The 20,542-nt window shown below is 38.4% G+C and overlaps 1 protein-coding gene across 1 annotated transcript in view; it reads right to left on the bottom strand.

The window, feature by feature from the left end:
* LOC147655491 (uncharacterized) overlaps positions 1-3,450 on the bottom strand; it is a 102,145-nt gene extending 98,695 nt beyond the window's left edge. Inside the window, exons 1-2 of the mRNA XM_086891082.1 lie at positions 3,392-3,450; positions 64-229 (exon numbers count right to left, since the gene is read on the bottom strand). Coding sequence (XP_086747208.1) covers positions 64-129 — 66 coding nt within the window. The 5' untranslated portion in view covers positions 130-229; positions 3,392-3,450. The remainder of the gene's footprint in view (positions 1-63; positions 230-3,391) is intronic.
* Between the last annotated feature and the right edge of the window lie 17,092 nt (positions 3,451-20,542).

The raw sequence follows: 20,542 nt of genomic DNA, 5'->3' as shown, positions 1-20,542 counted from the left end.
CACCATCATGTGAAGTGTTTGCTGAAGAGGAAGAAAAACACTGTAGCCAGTTAGCAGCCTTACTATCTGCAGAAGATTAGGAAGATGAATTTTCAAGCTCCACTGGCTCTGGAGGGCAGATGACCACATGGTTATACACCAGGCTGTCAAACTGGAACTGACTTCAGCTTTGGTTTCAGCCTCAGCAGAAGCAATAATTGGCACATTTCTGCCAAACTCTTGAGGTGTCCTGTATAAACAGAGAAAGCATTTTTTTTGGAGCTGTTTATTGGGAGGCAAGATAGGACATTGATTTTCTAAAACTAAAGACTGAAAAAACTAAGACTTCAAAGCGAAATATTAAATCATCCCTTTACCTGATTTATTAAGTATCTGCTTAATTACTACTCAGTCTGCCGATCTCCAAGAGCAATATTATGCAGCTCATATTCAGAACTTTTTTGTCAAATTCTATCTCATTAGAAAGGACTTAGAGCTCCAGAAAAACTCTCACTTCTTTTTTTTGCAATTAATTTTTTTTTATATTTGTGAAGTATCTGAATCAGGCTGAAATATTTTTGTTTGCAGAAGTGACACGAACTTAGGTATCTGAAAACTAAAGCACACAACACTGAATGACATTGCTGTTTGTTCTGCTTCACCAAGGTGTGCTTTCAGATAAGAGTCATATTTATGACTAAATGATTTGTCATCCATTCTTTGTTATAGTTTATCCATCAGTGAATGCTTTATGTCATTCATTTCTGCCTGTACAAAAAGAGTTGCTATTTTAAAACTCTGTCATAAATGTCTTTTAGTGTATTGTGAAATAGATACAGTATTCAGTAACTGAAAATTGGTTGTATTCATCATTCCCAGCCTTAAAGAATTAAAACTTTTTGTCTAGGTGTCCATTTCTAACATACAAAGGATCTGTTAATTGTTGAAAAAAGATTCCTTCTGGGTTGGCCTGAACAGTATTATTGCAAAGATTATATTCAGCATTCCCAACTGTTTGGGGCTGACACAATGTCATATCCCCCATAATTCTGAAGAAAAGGATCAAAATGTTAATGTTGTGGCCTTTAAAAAAAATGTCAATTTTTATCATGTATTGCTACATTAAGAAGAATGTGAACTTGCTAACTAATAAAGTAAAATCTATGTTGATATTGTAGATTTTACTCTTGTTATAGTTACTGCTGTGAGCAGGGAATAATGATATGTTCTCAAAAGTTCAAACAATTTCACTGTAACTTATTTTTAAATATTCCTACAGCAATCTCCTTGCTTTCTGGAAAATAATCAAGGACATGATAGATTCTTCTGCCTTCAGCTGCACAGCAGCTAACAACTGTGAGAAATATTTTCTTCTTTGTGTGGCTTGAAAAAAATCCCAATTTCAAACAAGCCTTTAATTGTTTTCAGAGCTGAATGAAGTTCTAGTATGTTTTTTGCAATACAGAATTGTTTCATTCTATCAAGACTTACCATCAAAACTACAGTGGAAGGCTGAAAACCAACAGTATTTAATTTGCTACCATAAATGGTTTGTATAACATTATGGTACAATTTTGCTTCTTTGGAGGCAGCTAAGTCTAATTTTCTTCCATATTTTCATAGCTCCATATCAGCAAAAGGATTTGAGCATTCTGTTTTTAGCAACTAGAGCAGAATTCCTTTAATGAATTGCCCTGCTTTCATTCTGCCATATATCTGACATTCATGCCAGAGTAACTTAGAAAATGACAGCAAGCTCCAAGCCACTACTGCTTTCTTTACTGATCCATGCTAATTGTATCCTGGAAAAAGCAAGAACCCTTTTTGTTTCAGGGTATGTCATAGCTTAACTGAGTGATTCTAGCGCATCTGCATCCATGTTTCCCATAGAACCCAAACTGCCAGCTGAAGTACACAAATAATTGGCACACCTGAACTTAGATCACAAACAGACACTCTGCTTCCTGTAAATTGTAAGGCCAGTAAGTAATGATAAGTATAGGAAATTCATAGTTTTCTGATACCCAGAATCCAAATATTTAAGATAGCACCAGACATGGACTTCTAGGTAAAAGACTGCTCAAAATCATCAACAGATGTTTCTTAGAAATCCGATGATTATTTTCTGCACTATGGCCAGACCTCCTGACTGAACTGTGTGCTTGATGCTGCACTGTTCCAGCCTGACCAGATGAAAAGCCAGGGTGTGTTAGAAGAGACATTTCCCACAGCAGAGACTGGCCACAAACAGAGGTGATAGTAAATTTTTACAACACTTTACTCTGGCAAAACAGTTACATATTCTATGAAACTTAATTTCAAGTAGGTTGTACTATATTAAAAAAATGAAAATTCAAATTCTTAACAAAACAACAATAAAAGCAAGTAAACAAAAATCTATCTAAATTATTTCCCAGCAGAAACTCAGGGAACAGTAAAATCAGAACTTTCTATGAACTATCTGTACTTTTGCTCGAAACATAATCTGACAGAAAAATCCCAATCAGCTCTAGTTAAATGTTTTCAAGCAGCAGAGTGCAGCATCCTAAAAACTGTCATTTGTTAAAAACCAGATGAACTTGACAGTTTTGGTCTAGCTAAGCCCCCCCAAATTTGTTATATGAATCTGTTTGATCTGGTGGTGGCAGTGTGTACCTGTGGCTGAGAGGAAGCGCTAGAGGATTATGAATTACAGAGGGAGAAGCTTCCCCATTGGGAAGGATTCTTGTCAGCCACCCGTACAAGGTTACTAATAAATCTACTGGTCACTAAGGTGATGGGAGCTGGTCTAGCAAATTCAGCTAGAAAGACAGAAAAATCTCCAAGAAAGAAAAGCCTCTCCTTTGGCTGTATATTCACAGCCTCACCTCACTTATTGCTTGTTGCCCTGCAAGATCCCTTGGAGAGGCCCGTTTCTCTTAAATGATGAAAACTGGGATAACAAACCCTGCCTGGGGAAAAAGCTGAAGGACAGTTAATGAGGTTATCTGGTTTTCCCCGGGATTATTAGGCACAGGCAGCCGTGAGCACAGAGGGCAGGTGCTGGGCTGCTATGCAGCTCCGGGTGTGAGCAGGGACTCACTGGCTAAATTAGTTGGGAGGAAATTTCTGTCTGGGTGTTTCTGTGGAGCTCGTTTGTCTCTGAAGCCACTCGCCTGGGGTGGCTCTGAGCCTGAATGGGCAGCCCTAAAGGTCAGGGGAGCTGGCAGAACCCACAAGGGGGATTTTCTTCTCTTGTTCTGAAAGGCGAGTGTGTTCTGTATCCTCGGGCTCTGAAAAAAAATCAAACAGAAGGAAAACCAAAACTCAGGCACAAAAGATTGTTCTGTACAAGAAGTAGGAGTGGTTCTAGGGGACAGGGAAGAGGGATTATGACCAAACCCATCCATTCTCTATTCTCATCCCCTCAGACCTTGTAACGCGCTCGGGCTGCCCACAGAGTCCCGTTGTCCCCGTGTGCCAGGCCTGGACGGGCCTGGGAGGGACGGGGGCACCAGCCCAGGCCAAGACCCGGGGAGCTCCCACCAGCTCATTCCATTTAAAAATGAAAGCAAAAAGCAAACTCCACAAGTCGTCAGTTCCTACTTCTCAGAAGTCCATGACTCAAGCCAGCAAAAGCGATTTTGCTGAAAAAGAGATTTATCTAAGAGTCAGAAATAGTTTTGAATTTGTCTCATGTTTCTTAGCTTACAGTTTTGCCTCTACCAATGCCACTAGCCCACCCTTTGCATTCAGTCTTTCCAAGACTGTGAAACGCATTAGATTCTACTGCATTTGCAAATTTATCATTACAGCAGGGAATCTCCACAGCCACACATATCTGGGTGGTTTTTTGTTTGCTTGTTCATTCATTTGTTTGTTTAAATTTCTTTTTCCTGAGATATGAACTGAAAATCTCTTGAATCCTTTCAAGGAGCCTGCGCTCCATGAAAAAAAAGACCAAATTTTGTGAGCTGCAATAATATCAAAAGAGCTGGCAGCCACAATATGTTCTTAGGTTATTTATGTCTTAAAATATGTGGCAGGGGGAAAAACTTTCCTGGAAGGTTAGATTAACATACCACAGGATCTCACCGGTTTCACATCCCTGCTTGGGCACTACTATTGATCCTGAAATTTTTTCACAGTCCTACCTATGGTTCTTTAAAATCCTGTATTTCCCCTCAGGTAAGTGTGCCAAATGGTTCATGGTATATGAGATTTCCATGTAAAAAACTGTTTTGAGCTACTTAGTAGTAAATTAAACATAGCTTACAGCATCATCCAAGATTTGATCCATATTCTAAAAACAAATTTTCCTCTTTTTTTACTATGTGGTATCATAGTGCTGGACCTAAACAGTCACATAAAACTCTGTTAGGTAAAGATCAATGCCTGACTAGCAGGTAGATAGTGATACTCCAACCTTGCCCATAGAAAGCTATCAAAATTTAGTTAAACCTTTTTTTACTCTTTACATGTATAATGTGAAATTTATATGCACAAATATAGTTTTCCACATGGATTTTTGCAAGTTCATACTCTGCAACATCTGAGAGGAGGAATTTCTATATCTATCTGTGCCTATTCTGTCATCTTTTTCATGTTAAAAGCAATGCATTTTTTTCCCCTTCCCAGATATTTATTCACTTAATTGGATTCAAGAAGTGGAGTCCTGCACATGTTGTGAGGAACTGGAAATGCTGATCTGATGAAATCCACACTATGTGTCTTGGAAAATTTTATCTTATGTGAGTTAATAGTAATAAATCCATTTCTAAATAGAACAACTTCTAATGAGCAGAACACATCAGTTAACCTGGAACTTAGGGAAATTACTGATTACAAAGAAGAAAATCAATGAACATTTGAACATCCTGTCCGCCAGGATGCATTTCGTCTTATAGCTGTCAGCACAAAAATTGTTCAGTGTTGTTGAGGGGACATCAAGAGTGAATGTATGCTTATGTAAACAGGAAGAAAGTGTTGAAGAAAGAAAGGCCCAAAATCCAGGTTTTAAAAGTAGCCTGTGGCAGAGACAAGATGAACACAGAACTTGTTGATCTAAGAGGACACCATATACTGCTGCAGACTTCCAGGAATGCATGCTCATTTCCATGTTACCCATATTCTCTGCAATCAGGGCAGCAGCTGACTAAATGCATTTAAATGTGTGTAAATGTGGAGGATCTCTGAAAGGATACATTAAGCCCAAGTCTATACTACATTACTCAAGCTGGAACCTGGTAAGACTGCCCCCTTGCAAAAATATGTTAGTTTAACAAATAAGCATGCACTGGTCACTAGAACATTTCAGACCATGTCAGGATACATATTAGGTGATTTAGAAAAATTGGAAAATTTAAGAGTTTAAAATATCTTGAAATAATTCTGTTTCATAGTGGAATAGCTGGTACATTCTTTGCCATGCTCTACAAGCAAGAAAGTTAATCAAAGGTTTGTCTTTCAAGTAAATACATAACATGTAACTTATTTAAGATCAAAATTGAAAAGTCAAGTAAATGAAAAGTAATTTTTCTTCCATTTGATTTCCCTCTACTCTTATTTTTAACTCTGGATTTCTCTGTGTATCTGTCAGCCCAAGTACAGAAATTCTTAAGGGAAATTCAGCAACAGCAGCTATATTTTTTAGTTCATACTTTACCTTAATAGAAACTACCTTTTGCATGTAAACAAGTCTTAAGAAATACAAAATTAGGACTAGGGAGTATTACCATGTTCATTTCTTTAGTGTTCAGCTCACAAGTCCATTTGGTCGGAATGAAAGCTAGTTCATGTCACATAGTATTCCCTTACTTACTGTTTTTAAAATTGTTTGCTATTAAACACACTGATTTGTCTCCAGAACAAGAACTAAACCTGTGGTTGGCCATTTTATCAGGTTAGCACAGATTTACTGCCCCTCTGGGGCATGTAGAATACCTGGTGGTACTGTGGTACATATACCAAGGCTTCTTCCAAGCTTTGCATGTCCTCCTGTTCTCAGGATTGTCAGCCTTCAGCCCTAGCACTCTTCCTGTTTTTCCTCCAGCAGCCACCATCAGAACTCATCCTGGGGTGAGGCACTTGTCTTGCTTCTCTTGTGGCAGCAAGTGCAGTTGACCAGACTTAGATCTGCCTGCTGTGAGGTTTGGAGACAGTCTGCTTACCCTGAACGACCAAGGAAGAGCAATCAATAGCAGCATGATTTGAGGAGTCAGATACTTTCCTTAAGGTCATAGTGGAACAATTGAAGTGCTTTACTATGGATGCTAACTGAAGCAGGGAGCACAATGCTTGTGGAATAGCAGGCCACATAATTTTCTCAGTCTCGCCTGAGAAAGTGGCCTGGGAAATCATAAGGAGGAATTAAAACAATCCTCAGAGATAGAAAACAGCCTTGCAGGTGCTGTTTGTCTGTTCCTTGTTTTCTGGCAAGAGAAGGTCGAGGGGTGGTGAACCCCACTGACCAATGATGGTGATGTGTTAGTTTACTAACCAATAAGAGTTTTACCTTTCTGTGCTTTCACGTATCAGTCTATAAAAGACCTGAAGTAATAAGCTAGAGAGGAATTCTCCTGTTTGACTCCAAGAGAGTCTGTGTTGTTCTTCTCGCCGTTCCCAATAGAAGGAAAATTTTTACCATGAAACCAGAAGTGGAAGCCTGAGCCTGACTGAACATGAACCCAGCAGCATTTGAAGTAACATATCTATGGATGATTTCATCAGGCCAGGCAATCAGTCTGAACCTATTATTGTTCATAATACTCTCCTCATTATGTTTGTGCCATTAACTATCTACCTTCAGAAAGACTTGTAAGAAAGAATATTTAGATGCTTTTCTAGGCTGTATGGATCTCTTGAATTGGTGAGAAAATTTGTTTAGCATGGCTGCCAAAACTTTCCTGGCTTCAACACTCCCTGGGACAGAGGAGGATCTGACTGTATGAGTTCAGGCTGGCACAGGAAATGTCCTTTCATTATTGTAAGATTAAGATTTACTCACTTTCTAGCATTTCAACATTATTCATTTTCACCCATCAGTGAAGATGTGCATACAATAAATTAAAATTTTTCTTGCCATTAATACATAATTCAGAGGCATGTAGTGGCTCTGAGTATTCTCTTATTTATAAATATGTTGGCTATAGTGAAGTTTTTCCAGGTTTGAAGTGGTGTAAAATGAGGCCAAATGTATATAAACTTATATATTATTTATTGGCACGTCATCAGGATTTATTACTTTAGCTTGCTTCCTGTCAATAACAATACTACTTTGTAACTTGGAAAAGTAATAATCTTTTTGCTTTCATTTCCTTTGACAGGAAAAGCAAAATTATTTCAGTGCCATTTCACATGACTAACACTTTCAGAAGCACCAAGCAATGCAGTAATCATTTGGGATTGAGGAGATAATGCAGAAAAGAAAACATATTCTGCAGATAAGTATGATATATAGATTATATGCACAGAGAATAAGGAAAAAAAAGCAAGGAAAAAAACCAAATAATAATAGTGTTTCTGTGTAATGCTCTTCCAAATTAAATTGCTCTGATCTGGTGTCTCTCATGAATCATCACATCAGAAACTACCACAGCTAAAACAAGATTCCTTTGCTATCCTTAGTGTGAATTAAAACAGTAACTTGACCTTTTATTCCTGAGCTCTACCATCAGCATTTGTCAAAGAAAAATAAAGATTTAAATGTGAGCAGGGACATCCGTGTGATTTTCAAATAGTATTTAAATTCTGCCTTGGACAAATTCAATATAAAATATTGAAAATATATCCTACAAAAGCAGTACTTCCATTTTATTTGAACTAAAATCATTCACTTAATTTAACCTGATGACAGTTAAAAATTGAAATGCTGACTGTTATCTAATTAAATGTTCAAAATTGGGCTCTGAAATTCTTTGTTCCTGAGTTAGGCTGAACTATGTGACTTGCATGTATGTACTCCATAGAGCGTAGGTATTGAGTTTACTGAAACATGTCCTCCATCCCTCTACTTCTAGGCCTTCTTGTTCTCAAAAATTCACCATGAGTGACATATCATGACATTAAGACATTTTACATATGTAAACCTATTTGGTTAAGTCCACAACAGAGTACAAATTTCACCAAATAATACAGTGTTTACCTTTGCAAAGCATAAAGACATTGAAATGCTTGCAAGTACTCTTGGCTCAACTACTTAATCTTATTACCAGGAATGGAATCTGTCTGATTAAAAAAAACTTAAAAAACAAAAAACACAAAGTAAGAGTACTTTGGCTTCAAATTTTGGGGCATATTACTTGAATGGTACTTTTAAGAAATTATTAAAAGAAACTTACTGAATTTATACAGCCTTGATTTAGTCTGTGTTTCTGCTCCTGGAGCGCATCTTGCAGTTTTCAGATTTGATTCTCAATGAGTTGAAAGTGCTGGAAAGTCTCTGTTCATTCTGAAGGAATTTGGGTTGAATGGAATTCAGGCTCCATGCTCCTGATGGAACAGGGTTTGGAAGATTCTTTGTTATCTCAGGGGTCATTCAGCAAAACCTTTATCTGTGGCTTTGGCCTGGAGTCAGAAAACTTTATCAAATAAGTCTCCTGTATGCAATAAATCTTTGTTTCTTTTCAGGGACACTTGACAAGGCAGGCATGAACCAGGCAGAATTGGATGCTGCACTGACAGATAAATATTCATCTCTCTTCAATTACGCTATACCTATGCTAATTTAACAGAAAATATAAATGACTAGAAAAACTTGTGCTATTGAGTTGACTGTAGAGACATATTGAATGACATGTTTTTCAATTGCCAGAAAATTAGGTTGCCAGTTTACAGCTGTCATTCTTCTCAAACAGGTCTGATGAAAGGGACAGAAACTGTTTCAGCACACCTCACATCAGCACAGAAGGCACAGAGATCGATCTCACACAGTGAAAATAATCAAAGAGGTAGAAAACCCACAGCAATTTAAAATTATGGAATGTGAAACTTTCTCTTCCAGTAAGGCAACAGGCTGAGCTGGTAAGATGAGGTGTCAGAAGGTAAAAATATCTTTTTTTTCTTACTAGGTTGCAGACAGCATAGAACACTAAGCAGCCTAGGAGGTATTCTGAAATCCTCTTAATTTACTGATATGCATTAGTGTACCTGCAAATTGCTTTGTTTTGGATGTTAACCTATTAATGAAAATGAATGTAACCTGGTGAATAATAAAAGGCTAATACAGATGAGATTGCTTAGGTGACCTGTTGACTCATGTAGCTGTTGTATCAAACAAATACAGATCCAGCCTAAAAGTGGATCCAGTCTAAACAGATCCAGTCTTAAATTTTGTGATTTTTTCAGCTAAACAGTTTGCAGGCACACTAGAAGAAATGAACAAAAAGTTTCCATGCTGTCCATCACGTGCAGAATTTATGCTGTGAGGTCCACCAAGCTCTTGGCTGATTCTGGCTCAGTGTTTGGAGCTAATCAGAAAGAGATTTACCTGAGCTCAGTTCAGACAGTTTGGCTCAGATTTCTTTAAACAGATGTGAAACAACTGACTCTGATGGGAGTGCAGATCACCACACTGCAGTTTTCATCCAGCTACAATACTGGTCCATGTCTCAAAAGAACTATGTGACATCTTTGAGAGTGTCTCATCATTCATTCTCCATGATCTCATGAAAAAAAACATTGACTGACCAGACAGCGTTTGAGGAATGTCAATTTCTGTCAAACTTTTGCCTTTTTCTTGGTTTCCTCTGAGAGGAGAGGAAACAACAATTCAAACAGCTAGTGCTGCTGCCATCAGTCCAGTTTCCACTTCTCTCCTTGAGTGTGGCTTAACTAAGCTGTTGCTGTTAAGTCCCTGCTGGCAAGGGGAGGGGTCTGCAGGCACAACTCGCTATAAACACCAGAAATTCTAAGGAAATTCAAAACTGGCCTCTGTCCTTGCTAGCATTGGAGCTCAGACTATGTTGAATTGTGATTTTTCTATATTGGAAATATAATACATCACTTCCTTTTTTACTCCAGAGAGCAAATTAAGTGTTATATTTAATAGTGTTATCAATGTCTGTGGGTTATTTTAAAAAAACCCAAAACCCAAAGACAAAACCAAAAATGAATGGAATAAATTTTGCCCTTAGTTTGCTTTGTTTCACCAAGATGGGAAAAAAAAGTGAAATAATTTGTCGTGTGCAGTGATCCTTACCTCTCAAAGGCGCTTCAAAACTCTTCAATGAAACGTCTTCTGTATTTGCAAAACAGTGAATAAAAGGCAAAAAATGCCATTCATAATTTATTTATATTTTGCTGTTGGCAACAGATGGGATGAGAGAAATGAGATGACTGTGTTGTATTTAAAATTACCATTAGTCTCAAATAAGGTGCTTATTTTTGTGAGTCAGTGTGCTTGCATTCATTTCAAATATATAACTTGCTGGTGTCAACCAACACACATTTTGATATTGATTTATCTTATCTATGATATATGATATTCCAACAAATTTATTCTTAACCTTAATTTGTTCTTAATCTCAACACTCAATTAAAAAATTCTGTTATGATCAAGACTTCTTTTGAAGCATTTGTTATTATCCTTTCTTAGTAACATATTTACAGGAACTGAAAATAGCACATCTGACTGAGATGTATTAAAGATCTCAGGGCTGTTTAATAAGTTTTTTTTTTCTTAGCAAATACCTCTTAATAGACTCGCTTTACTTGAAGTTTTGTGTTTATGGTGGATCACCTACTTGTGGCCATGGCATCCTTTCCCAGAAGTGGAATCCAGTCAAGTGGCCTTGATAATTGCTAACAGCAGTTTCAAGATCACTTGGCAAAGCTAAAACTTGTCATGAATAATGAGAGTGAATGTCCTTTATGAGATGAAAACCTGGCTGCATTCATAAAGTGGCCTTTGCCTTCCCATTGGCAGTGCTATATTCCTTTACAATTTGAAGGGATTTTGCTTTGCTACTCAGTTTTTCAACCCTTCTGGTACCCCCAGTATTCTGTGTATCCAGGCGACAAAGGCAACCTCACCTCCTGACATTTACTGAATAAAATCCACACACAAACAATCTGAAGATGGGGTGAAACACCAATAAATACTGGGAATTTTAATTTTAAAACTCTCTGTTAGACCATATCAACGGATCACTGAAAAAATTACTTGGCAGCAACAGCAAGATCCTCCTTGAAAATCCCTGCAGTGCTTGTTTTTGTTTCATAGCGGCAATATTTCTCTTTTATCCTCCTTGTTGCTGTGATCAACAGAGGGCAGTTGGGCTCCTTTCTATTTTCAGTTTCAATTAAAATTTCAAAATTGTTTTTTGATTGAACTTTTGAACACACCGAAATGTGAAAGCGCCCCCGCTGTCGCTAAAATGGTCTGGAACGTGCTTTCTGGGCATGAACATTTCAAAGAGAAGATGCTGGTTGCAAGCAGCTCCACCTCCACTCTCTTCTCCAACATGCTTGTTAAAGTCTCAGGAGGGCCCATTACTTTAAATTTTCTCCTAGGTAAAGTCCAAATGGAGTGCTTTGATTTAACATCACTGATAACACAAAAAAAACCCAAACCCCAAGCATTTGAACAACCAACAATTTAGGTGCAGTCTATTGAATGAAACAAAAATAACAATCCCAAGAAGCTGTGGGAGGACAGGGCTTCAAAGGGAGCAAGCTCAACTGTCTAGCTGGAAGGAAGTGTTTTTTGAAGATGATATGAAACACTTGTGATGCAAATTTAAGCACCTTCCTGACAGCTTTGTGTTGGGAATTGGCAGATAGAATCCTTGGGAATTCAGCTTTTCTCCCAAGCTAAGCAGAGTTGTCTTTCCTACCGAGAAGATTTTGGATCCCTAATTTAGTGTCGTTGGGGATATAACACGTGGCTTTCATCAGGCTGAGCTAGGTCTTTCTAAATTCTCTTCCTCTTTAAGACAGTGTATAGACATGTATGCATGATATTATTGCTTCTGAATACAAACATTTGATTGGTACTTTTCAATTTTATTGTGCAACTGTTTCTGTAGATTCGTGTATAAATGCCTTCACAAAATGCTATGTATATAAAAAATAAATGAAGTAGCAATCACCCAGGGCTGTGACCTCACCCCATGAGTGTTAGTCACAGACTAAGAGAACCATTATGTTATGGTGCCAAGAATAAAAAGCTTGGGGTGATTCCTGAAAATCATAGAATTCCACAACATAATAATGCTTCTTATCTTAATATATAGGATTACAGATCAACACACTGTTCATGTCTCTTGTTGATTTGGAGGACTCAATGTGCATAAGAAATAGAACAAACTTCAGAAATCTAGGATTCAAAACAGTGGGGAAAGACAGACTGGAACTAGTTAAAAAGCAAAAAAAAAAAATAAAGTCGTAAAATTGGGAATTGCTAAAATGAAGTGAACAGAATTTAACACATTTTCAAAAGCATTCAATTCAGGAGATTAAATCAACTTCCTGAAGATGTCTAATACCTGCAGCTCTTATCAGAGTAAATATCCTGCAGTTCCTATCAGACTATGATTTCAGCACATCTGAAGGTTGTTATTAAGTAATTAATATAAAACTAAGATTTTCATAGTGACAGAAAATAATTGGGTAAGCAGTGAGGCACTTGTTACAGCTGATGAAATAAAGTAATGAAAAGCTCTGCCTAAAAGGCTTTCTGCTGATGACCACAACCAGCAGGCAACTGAAACCCCCCAAGAGCAAGAAAGGAAAGCATGTTCTTCTCTCATCTGTTCTCCTGAAGAAGAAAACTACCTTTAACCAGATTTAAAAAGAAAAAAAAACAAGAAAAAAAATCAGACAAATATTTCCAATCCATCATTTTTTTGTGTTTTCTCTTGTGTGGTTATAACAATGACACATTTTATGCAGCTATGAGATGTACTCTCTGTACTGTTCAATTTGCACAGTGCTGATGATAGAAGCACTTCAGTGTCGTCTTATAGATGATGTGGCAATGCTCAAATTGTAGAGGAATGGTTCCTGAGGGAAAGCAGGGATAGTGAAAGGCTTTACTAAAGCCTAGCAAAAGCTCAGGCAGTTGTGAGGTAGGAGTGAGGTAATACCTGGCAAACTCAAGCAAGAGACTCAAATACTTCTCTTGGTGGCAGGAATCTCAGATTCATTCCTGTGTTGTTGTTTTTGCCATGTTTCCAAAGACAACCAAAGAGAAAGCACTTCAGTGACAGTGAAATGAAGTGGGTTTTTCCCTTTTAGCAACCCTTAGGGGTGCCAAAGGGTTGTTTTGTTTGGGGTTTGGTTTTTCTTTTTCTGCAAGTGATCCAGCAGCTTCAGTGCAGCAGACGCTAAAACACCACCGAGCGTGTGTTGCTGGGAAACAACACACCACATCTCATGGCAGGCAGACAGACAGACAGGGACAGATCTACAGAATGAAAAGTTGAACCTGCGGTGCCAGCAATAAAGTGCAAAAATTCCCTACCCTGCCAAGTGCATGGACAGTCACATAAATGCCATTGCTGCAGGATTTAAAAAAAATATTCTATGAAATGTGTATCATGCAGATCAATTACCCAGGAAGCAACAAAACTAGGTTTTTGTAGCTCATTTAGCTGTAGAACGCAAATGAGAATATTTACACTCATTCTAAAAGCAAGAAGAAAATAATGTTCAAGAGCTAGTAAAAAGATTAAAGGAAGGAGATGCAGAGGACATTAATGGTAATTTCAAACATATTATTTTGGATTCAGTAAACTAGCTGCACGCACAGAGCTGTCAGCTGTTTTGTTTAAAAAGTTATACTTTATAGTGAGATGATTCTCCTGATGGCATCTTGTTTGAATAGGCATACCTGTTCTGAGTGACTTTATTCAGGTTATCACTCTCATGGATTTAAAAGTGAAAGACATTGTTTCATTATACTCTTTTGCTACAGAGCTTGATTTGCAAAATATGCTTTTCCACTTTTATAGCTCAAAAGCCTCAATAAGACTTTGTGTCCTTAGATGAAGCATTAGCTGTTACTCTCAGAGGGCTTTTTCTTCTAAATTTATTCAAACAGAAAATTCTGCATTCTCATGCCTTACACTAAGTATTTTGAACATAATTAAGAAACTTTTAAAAACAAATGGTCAGCTCATTACTGGGACTGAGGGAAGCTTGTGGGGGAGATAGATGCATCTGCCCCATGGTGTGCACAGGTAATAATTTAGTTCAGCCCTGTGCAAGTATTTCTCTTTTTGTTGAGTACAGGGCAGGAAAATACTACCTACATCTTAACCACTGAGTGCCATTTCCATGACATAAACACATCATCTCGAAGGGTCCATAAAGCATTCAGCCAGCTTGTCTTTGCACAGCAGAAGTTACAAGTATTTCCTAATGGGCCTAAGCTATGTTCCTTTGTTTGCATGTATATATTGAACCCCTCCTAGCCTGACTGTTTGCTTTGACGTTTCAGTAAGCGTGTCAAGTTCAAAAATAATGCAAAGAAAGAAAAAAACCCAAACAGATCTTTTCATTGCGTGAAGAGCTGCCCGTCTTTCCAGTTCTCAGACACCAAAAACGAATTCAGAAAAACTTCCTTCAGATTAAGGGTGCAGCAATTCCTCAGAGAAGCTTCAAATCTAGTAATTTGATTTGTAGAGTCTGCATTATATTAGGAAAACCTGACACCCTTAATTCAAGAATACTCTTTGAGAACAGAGACTAATGAACAGAATTGCCAATATAAACCCAGAAATATAAGCTCAAATAGTTAATTTAAATTTAACCAGTGTCAAAAGAAAAAAAATCCCACGAGTGAAATGTGGCTGGATTTTACACAGCTCTGATTTTGCAATAAGTCTAACTTTCTCATTCAGAGCTGATGGCAGTCTGGACTGAGACCAGAGGCACCTGCCCACAAATGGCTCCTGTTCAATGGCAGAGCTGACAAGGTTTAAAGCCGTTGATATTGCCCCATGCCTTCTTTCAGGAAAAAATAAATCAAAAAACCTCTCTGGTTTTCTTTGATTTGCCACTTAGACTCTCACAAGAGCTGCTACTGCTCTTTTACATTTTATACTATCTTATAATTTAAATAAATTTTAAAATCGCTTAATAAACATGCTAATTGGGCTGGTTTCTGATCTGCTGTGCCACATCTGGTTCAGGTTTCAATCCAGTTCACAATTAGAGAGCAGATCTCCCTGCTTGCACTGAGTGCTTTGGCCACATGTGGGGTTTTTTTTTTTTCCTAATGAGCTGTCAACAAGCTGTCAAACGCTGATACAAATTAGAGAGGAGAGACAGTGAAGGGTTGGGATAAAGCACTGGAATCAGCCCTGTAAATGGACTCTTTCTCACAACTCACACACATGTGGCTTTATCTTCCTTAGGGAGTAGTTAGCTGCAGTCATCCCTGTCAGTCCTCCAGGTAGGACCTATCCCTATGATTAGAGTCTCCAGGGATTTGGTCCAGTATGAAAGCAAAAATACACTGTTTTCTCTGTTGCCATCTTCCATGTTTGTAACATTTTTATATTTCTTTATTCACATTTTTACCCAGAGTATTTGTGCTCCCGATACAGGAGGGCTGGGATGATAACACAAGGGTAGATAGTCCCCAAGAGAATTTACATGGTGCTTCATCAAGGCTCCTGTTTCAAAACCATTCTTCAAAACAGATATACTGGTGTCAGTAGCAGCATCATTATTTACCAGCAGGAGATTAGATCTAGTGTCAAAAGCTGTAGTGGGTTTCTCTGAGTTCCCTTGTGCAGCCATCCAGGCTCCACTGTGCACGTCAGGCTCTCATTGGAGACCTGGTACTCCTGACTGCATCGACAGCCAGCAAGCAAGTAAAGCCAGGCCTGGATCCTCATGGACTCCTGACAGGCCAATATTAACTTCTGTGAATGCTAAAGACGCTGAGAGCTGACACCCAGCTTTCCTCCAGGGCTGCAACAGCCCAGACCCTGAGAAATTCAGTGTTTATGTGGCATAACCCAATACCACCTTGTTCTTGTCCTGCACTCAACTTTTGGAGCAAATGGTTTTCTGCTTCTGTCACTGAGAGCAGAAGGTACATTTCCCCCTCTCTAAGACTCTAACACTTAGTCTGAACACTTTTTCTTGGAGGGAAAAATCCAACTAGGCTGTGCAGTAGTTCCTACCTGAAGTAACTGGGTATAATTGGAAGGGCTGCTGCAAAGTATTTTGATAATGTAAGCTTTAGAGTAACATAAAGCTACTGTACAACTGCCCTCCTTTTATAGTACCATGTAGAAATGTGTTTATGTATTTTTTCATTTGCATAAGCTGTAATGTTAGAGGAATGAACTGCATTACCACATTTCATTTAGCTTTCTAATGAGCAGCTCTGACCTTTATCACAAGCCCCCTTCCCACCACCAAACTCCATGTTAATAAAGAGCGGATGTGAATTTGAAAAAGGATCCAATTCCCCAAAGGTTGTTAAATAGCATGTTCTAGCACTCACTGGCTGATCTCCACAGGATAATTAATTCACCGATGAGAAATGTGTCTGCAGTTCATTTTTAGTGGACTGGGATTAAAAAATGTACTACAACTAACCTTCAAGACAGTCAGCTTTGCGGAATGATTCACAGTGGAGAAAACTTTGTTCTAACTAACTAACAATATTCCCAGTATGTGATCAGGCATTTTAATCAGTGTCTGGTTTCAAATCGCTTTGTCACACTCTACCAATGACGCATTACAAATGTGCAGGACTGACCCACAGGACTGAAACAATGTCAGTCCTTTGCAGCTAGCAGAGGCTACAAAAACTTAAAATGTTTGCTCACCAACTTCCTATGGTACAGTTTGAAGAAGGACATGATCATGTTCATGCAGTAGATTTGAGCACTGATATTGCACTGACATGGAAGCAACTGCAGGATGGGAGTTTCATTTTATGGAAGCTTCTGCTACTAAAAGATGAGCTGTCAGTGAAACAAACGTGTCACCAGAAGTTGCAGTTGGTGCTTTATTCACAAGTGACAGAACAATAAGCCTGCCATACAGGCTTTGCCCAGTAAGCATTTGAAAGTACCTCTCTCTACCTTACACACTATGGCAAAAGCAACACATCAGTGCGGTAATGTTTTGGATGCATTTTATAAATACCTGCATCACTTCCATATGCTTGAGATTTTTTGTATTTTCATGCAGTCTGCTGTTGAGTTACTTTAGAAACTTCTTGCTTCTAGCTATTTTAACCTCATCTTGGCACAAGAGAAAATGATAGAGTAATTCAGTGTATTTGTTCTTGCACAGGTTGAACATTTCCCATTGGTATGCACTCACCACACACAGCAAGTTCAAGGAAAATAGCTTATAAGCTTCCCAAAAGGTAATGGGAAGAAACTGAACTCCAGATAATGCAATATTAAAAAATAAATTATCAAATTTGGAGCAGCATGACCAAAGCACTTGACCAAAGGATAGTAACAATATAATTTTTATGTCAAAAAAACTTCCTCAAAAACCAACAGAAAATATGAGACACTGAATCTGCTACCTAGAGTCCAGTATCATATGAAACTTTAAAATATATTTTGAAATAAATAATTATGGAAGAGATGGAAGCAAAATAAAATAAAAAGTCTAAAATTATTATTGTAAATTAATTTAAAAATCTTTCATTTTCTCAACCTCTGACCAATCTTACTTATCTTCAACAGAATAGCTGATGTGATATTGTGTGAAAAATTATTAGCAAAGACATAAGCTGTGTAAGAAGAGGTCTCAAAGGGAAGACACAATAGCCAGTATGAAGATATATTCTAAGAAAGTTACAGAAGTTTATACTCTGTATAAACTCCTATTTTATATATTCCTTATACTCCTTACTGCACTTCACAAAAACAGGTGAATTTGCTGATATAATTTGTGAGGACCCCACTTGGCAGTCACTGGCAAAAAGCAAAACAGAATACCATATAAAAAATGTCTTTAAAAACCAACACAAATTAAATCCCACTGTAAGTGGTGAGGAAGTACTGGAAATCTTGTAAAAGCTGCTAAGGGCTACAGGCCCCCCATAGAACCAAACTGGACCACAGTAGATGAGTCTGTGTTCCAGCTGGCCAGCATAATGAGGAAATGGTTGTGTGAAGCTGCTATGAGGAAGCAAAAATCTCCTTACATGGAAGGTTTCTAGCAAAGGAAGGCAATATCATTGTCATTCTTTAGGGCATCTGCTAGAGATAATGTGGAATGCTGCTTGTATCCCTTCTACCCCCGTTCAAGAAATGTGAACTCATGGTGTCAGAGGAGCAGATGAGAAAACGTGTCCAGGAGAACAGCCAGTATATTTTATTAGAGATTTGAGAAAGTGAATTTCATTCTAGCTGAAAGAAAGCTGAGAGAAGGTGATTGCATTCTATAAATTCACAGGGAGGGTAAACACTAGGGAAGAGCTGTTTAAACTAAAAGGCAATGTTGGCATAAGAACAAAGGAGTATGAGCTGGCCAAGAATAATTTTAAGATGGAAATTAAAGGAAGGTTTTAAACAACTGGAACACTGAAGTTCTCAACCAACCTCTCAGTCTGGCTAGGAGAAATACTAACTTGTTTTAAGATGGTGTTCAACATGCTTATGAAAAGAGCTATGCAATATGGAGGGGGAAACTCAGTCACCCAGGAAACTTTTTTTGTCCCATATTTCTGTATCTGAGGGGTCAGTGTGTGGAAAAGAAGATTTTTTTTTTCTTTTGTCATGACCTATAAAACTCTAGTTAAATTAATAATAGAGAAAGGGTTACTGGGTTTATACTATGACAGCTTCTGAGCTGTAATCTGGGCAATGAATGTCCTAAATAAACTATTAAGTAAAAAAAGATGAATGGAATTGCAGAGTACTATTTTCTGGAAAAATCTCCTCTGGTTGTTGCTGAATCATTAGAACACACAGCAAGGAAACGTGACTTGCTCAAAGTGTCAGTGCAATTGCACGTGCTATTTTAGATTTACTAGGAGTATGTGTCTATGTGAAAATGATTTTACACTGTAGAAAACAGAAGCAGCAGCCCTTGCAACAACCTTATTCTTAGCTATCAGTTTGTGTACCTTTACTGCATGGAAAGAAATACAACAGTTTAATTAAATTTCATAAGGTCAGTAAAATGCCATTGTTTTGACAATCAGCTGTGATCACATAAACCTGGGGGTCCAGATGGCTGGCTGTTTAATGGCAACACTGCATTGACAAATTCACCAATTAGATAGACATTAATATTACATCCTTTCAGATTCTGAGCACAGCCTGACCTCGCTGAAGTGGGCTGGTGTCTTGCTTAATCCCTCGTGCATGCTCACAGAATGTTATCGTGCTGCTATAGTGGGTTCATCCATCAAAACTGCCCTGGCTTCTCAGCATGCTGAGCGTTATTGGGTTTGTAAAAACAGATGTCGTAACATCTCTGCTGGCAGAGTTGTGCTCTCTCGAGGGACAGCAAAAGACACCACCCCCTCCACACACGCTCTGACGGACCCACATGCTGGGGGCACTGGTGTGTGGTGTGGATCTCCCCTGGCTGCGCTGCGCCTGACAGGGAAGGGAAGACCCCTGATTTATGGGTGCTCAGAGGCATGCCTGCCTTGGTGCAGACAGATGCCTCTCTTGCCAGACATGATGTACTCCTTACACCAAATTTGCTTTTTTGTTTTTAATGGCTCCAAATATACCATGTTGAGAATACAGAATTAAAACCTGCATTAAACTGCAGTGGTATTGTCTTGCATGGAGCAATTCCTCTGCATTACAATGAGCTCCTGGGGACAGAACCCACTTTCCCCTTCACCAGCTCTACAGCCAGCTGTGCCTCTGGAAATGTCGAAATCCCAAGATCTGATGGTTTGAATGAAACAGGGGAAGAAACAACGACACCTGCCAATGCTCACTTGTTTCAAATTACCTCCTGCCCCTGCCCCCCATCTTTTTTTTCTTTTTAATTCAACAGAAAAAAGTCTGTTGTTTTTAATTAAAGTTCATTATTCTCCACTGTCTTCCCCAGGGCAGTGGTGGCAATGATAATACACCTACAGCAACACTTACAGCCTTCTCTTATATGAGAGTGATCTCAAGCAAGAAATGGCAGTTTCCCTAATGCAGCTTTCCACCAGGACATCTCTCATGTCTGTGCTTCTCCTGTGAAATAATCCTTTCCAGTTTCCCACCTGGAATACTTGTCCAGGGTACAAGAGATATGGACAATAAGAAAGTGAGGCAGTGTGTGTGGGTACTACTACCTTCTCAATTATATGGTGATTACTCTTTGAAATCTTTCCTTTGAGAATGTGCTAGTCTGTCCTACTTTCTGCAGTTAAAATGAAGACTGCCACTGGATTTGGTAGCTTCTCAGAATTAAGTTTCCCAAGTTTCTCCAAGTATAATGCTAAGACAACCATCATTTGCATTTTTAAAAATAATTTTGAGTTGTCAGGATGGCATTGCCTCAGGAGTGCTAGGCTTAATGACAACTGAAAATATGTGCTCTATTAAATGACCACAACAACAGGAGAAATTGATATCTCCTTGAAATTGATACTGTAAACACTGAAAATGAGTGTCTCTCATGTGTGATGAAAGTGTGC

This window comes from Cyanistes caeruleus, chromosome 1 (genome assembly GCF_971803275.1).
Source record: "Cyanistes caeruleus chromosome 1, bCyaCae1.hap1.1, whole genome shotgun sequence".
NCBI classification, from domain to species: domain Eukaryota; kingdom Metazoa; phylum Chordata; class Aves; order Passeriformes; family Paridae; genus Cyanistes; species Cyanistes caeruleus.
Note: the sequence above shows the minus strand (reverse complement) of the source record. Positions and strands in the feature narration are given on the sequence as shown.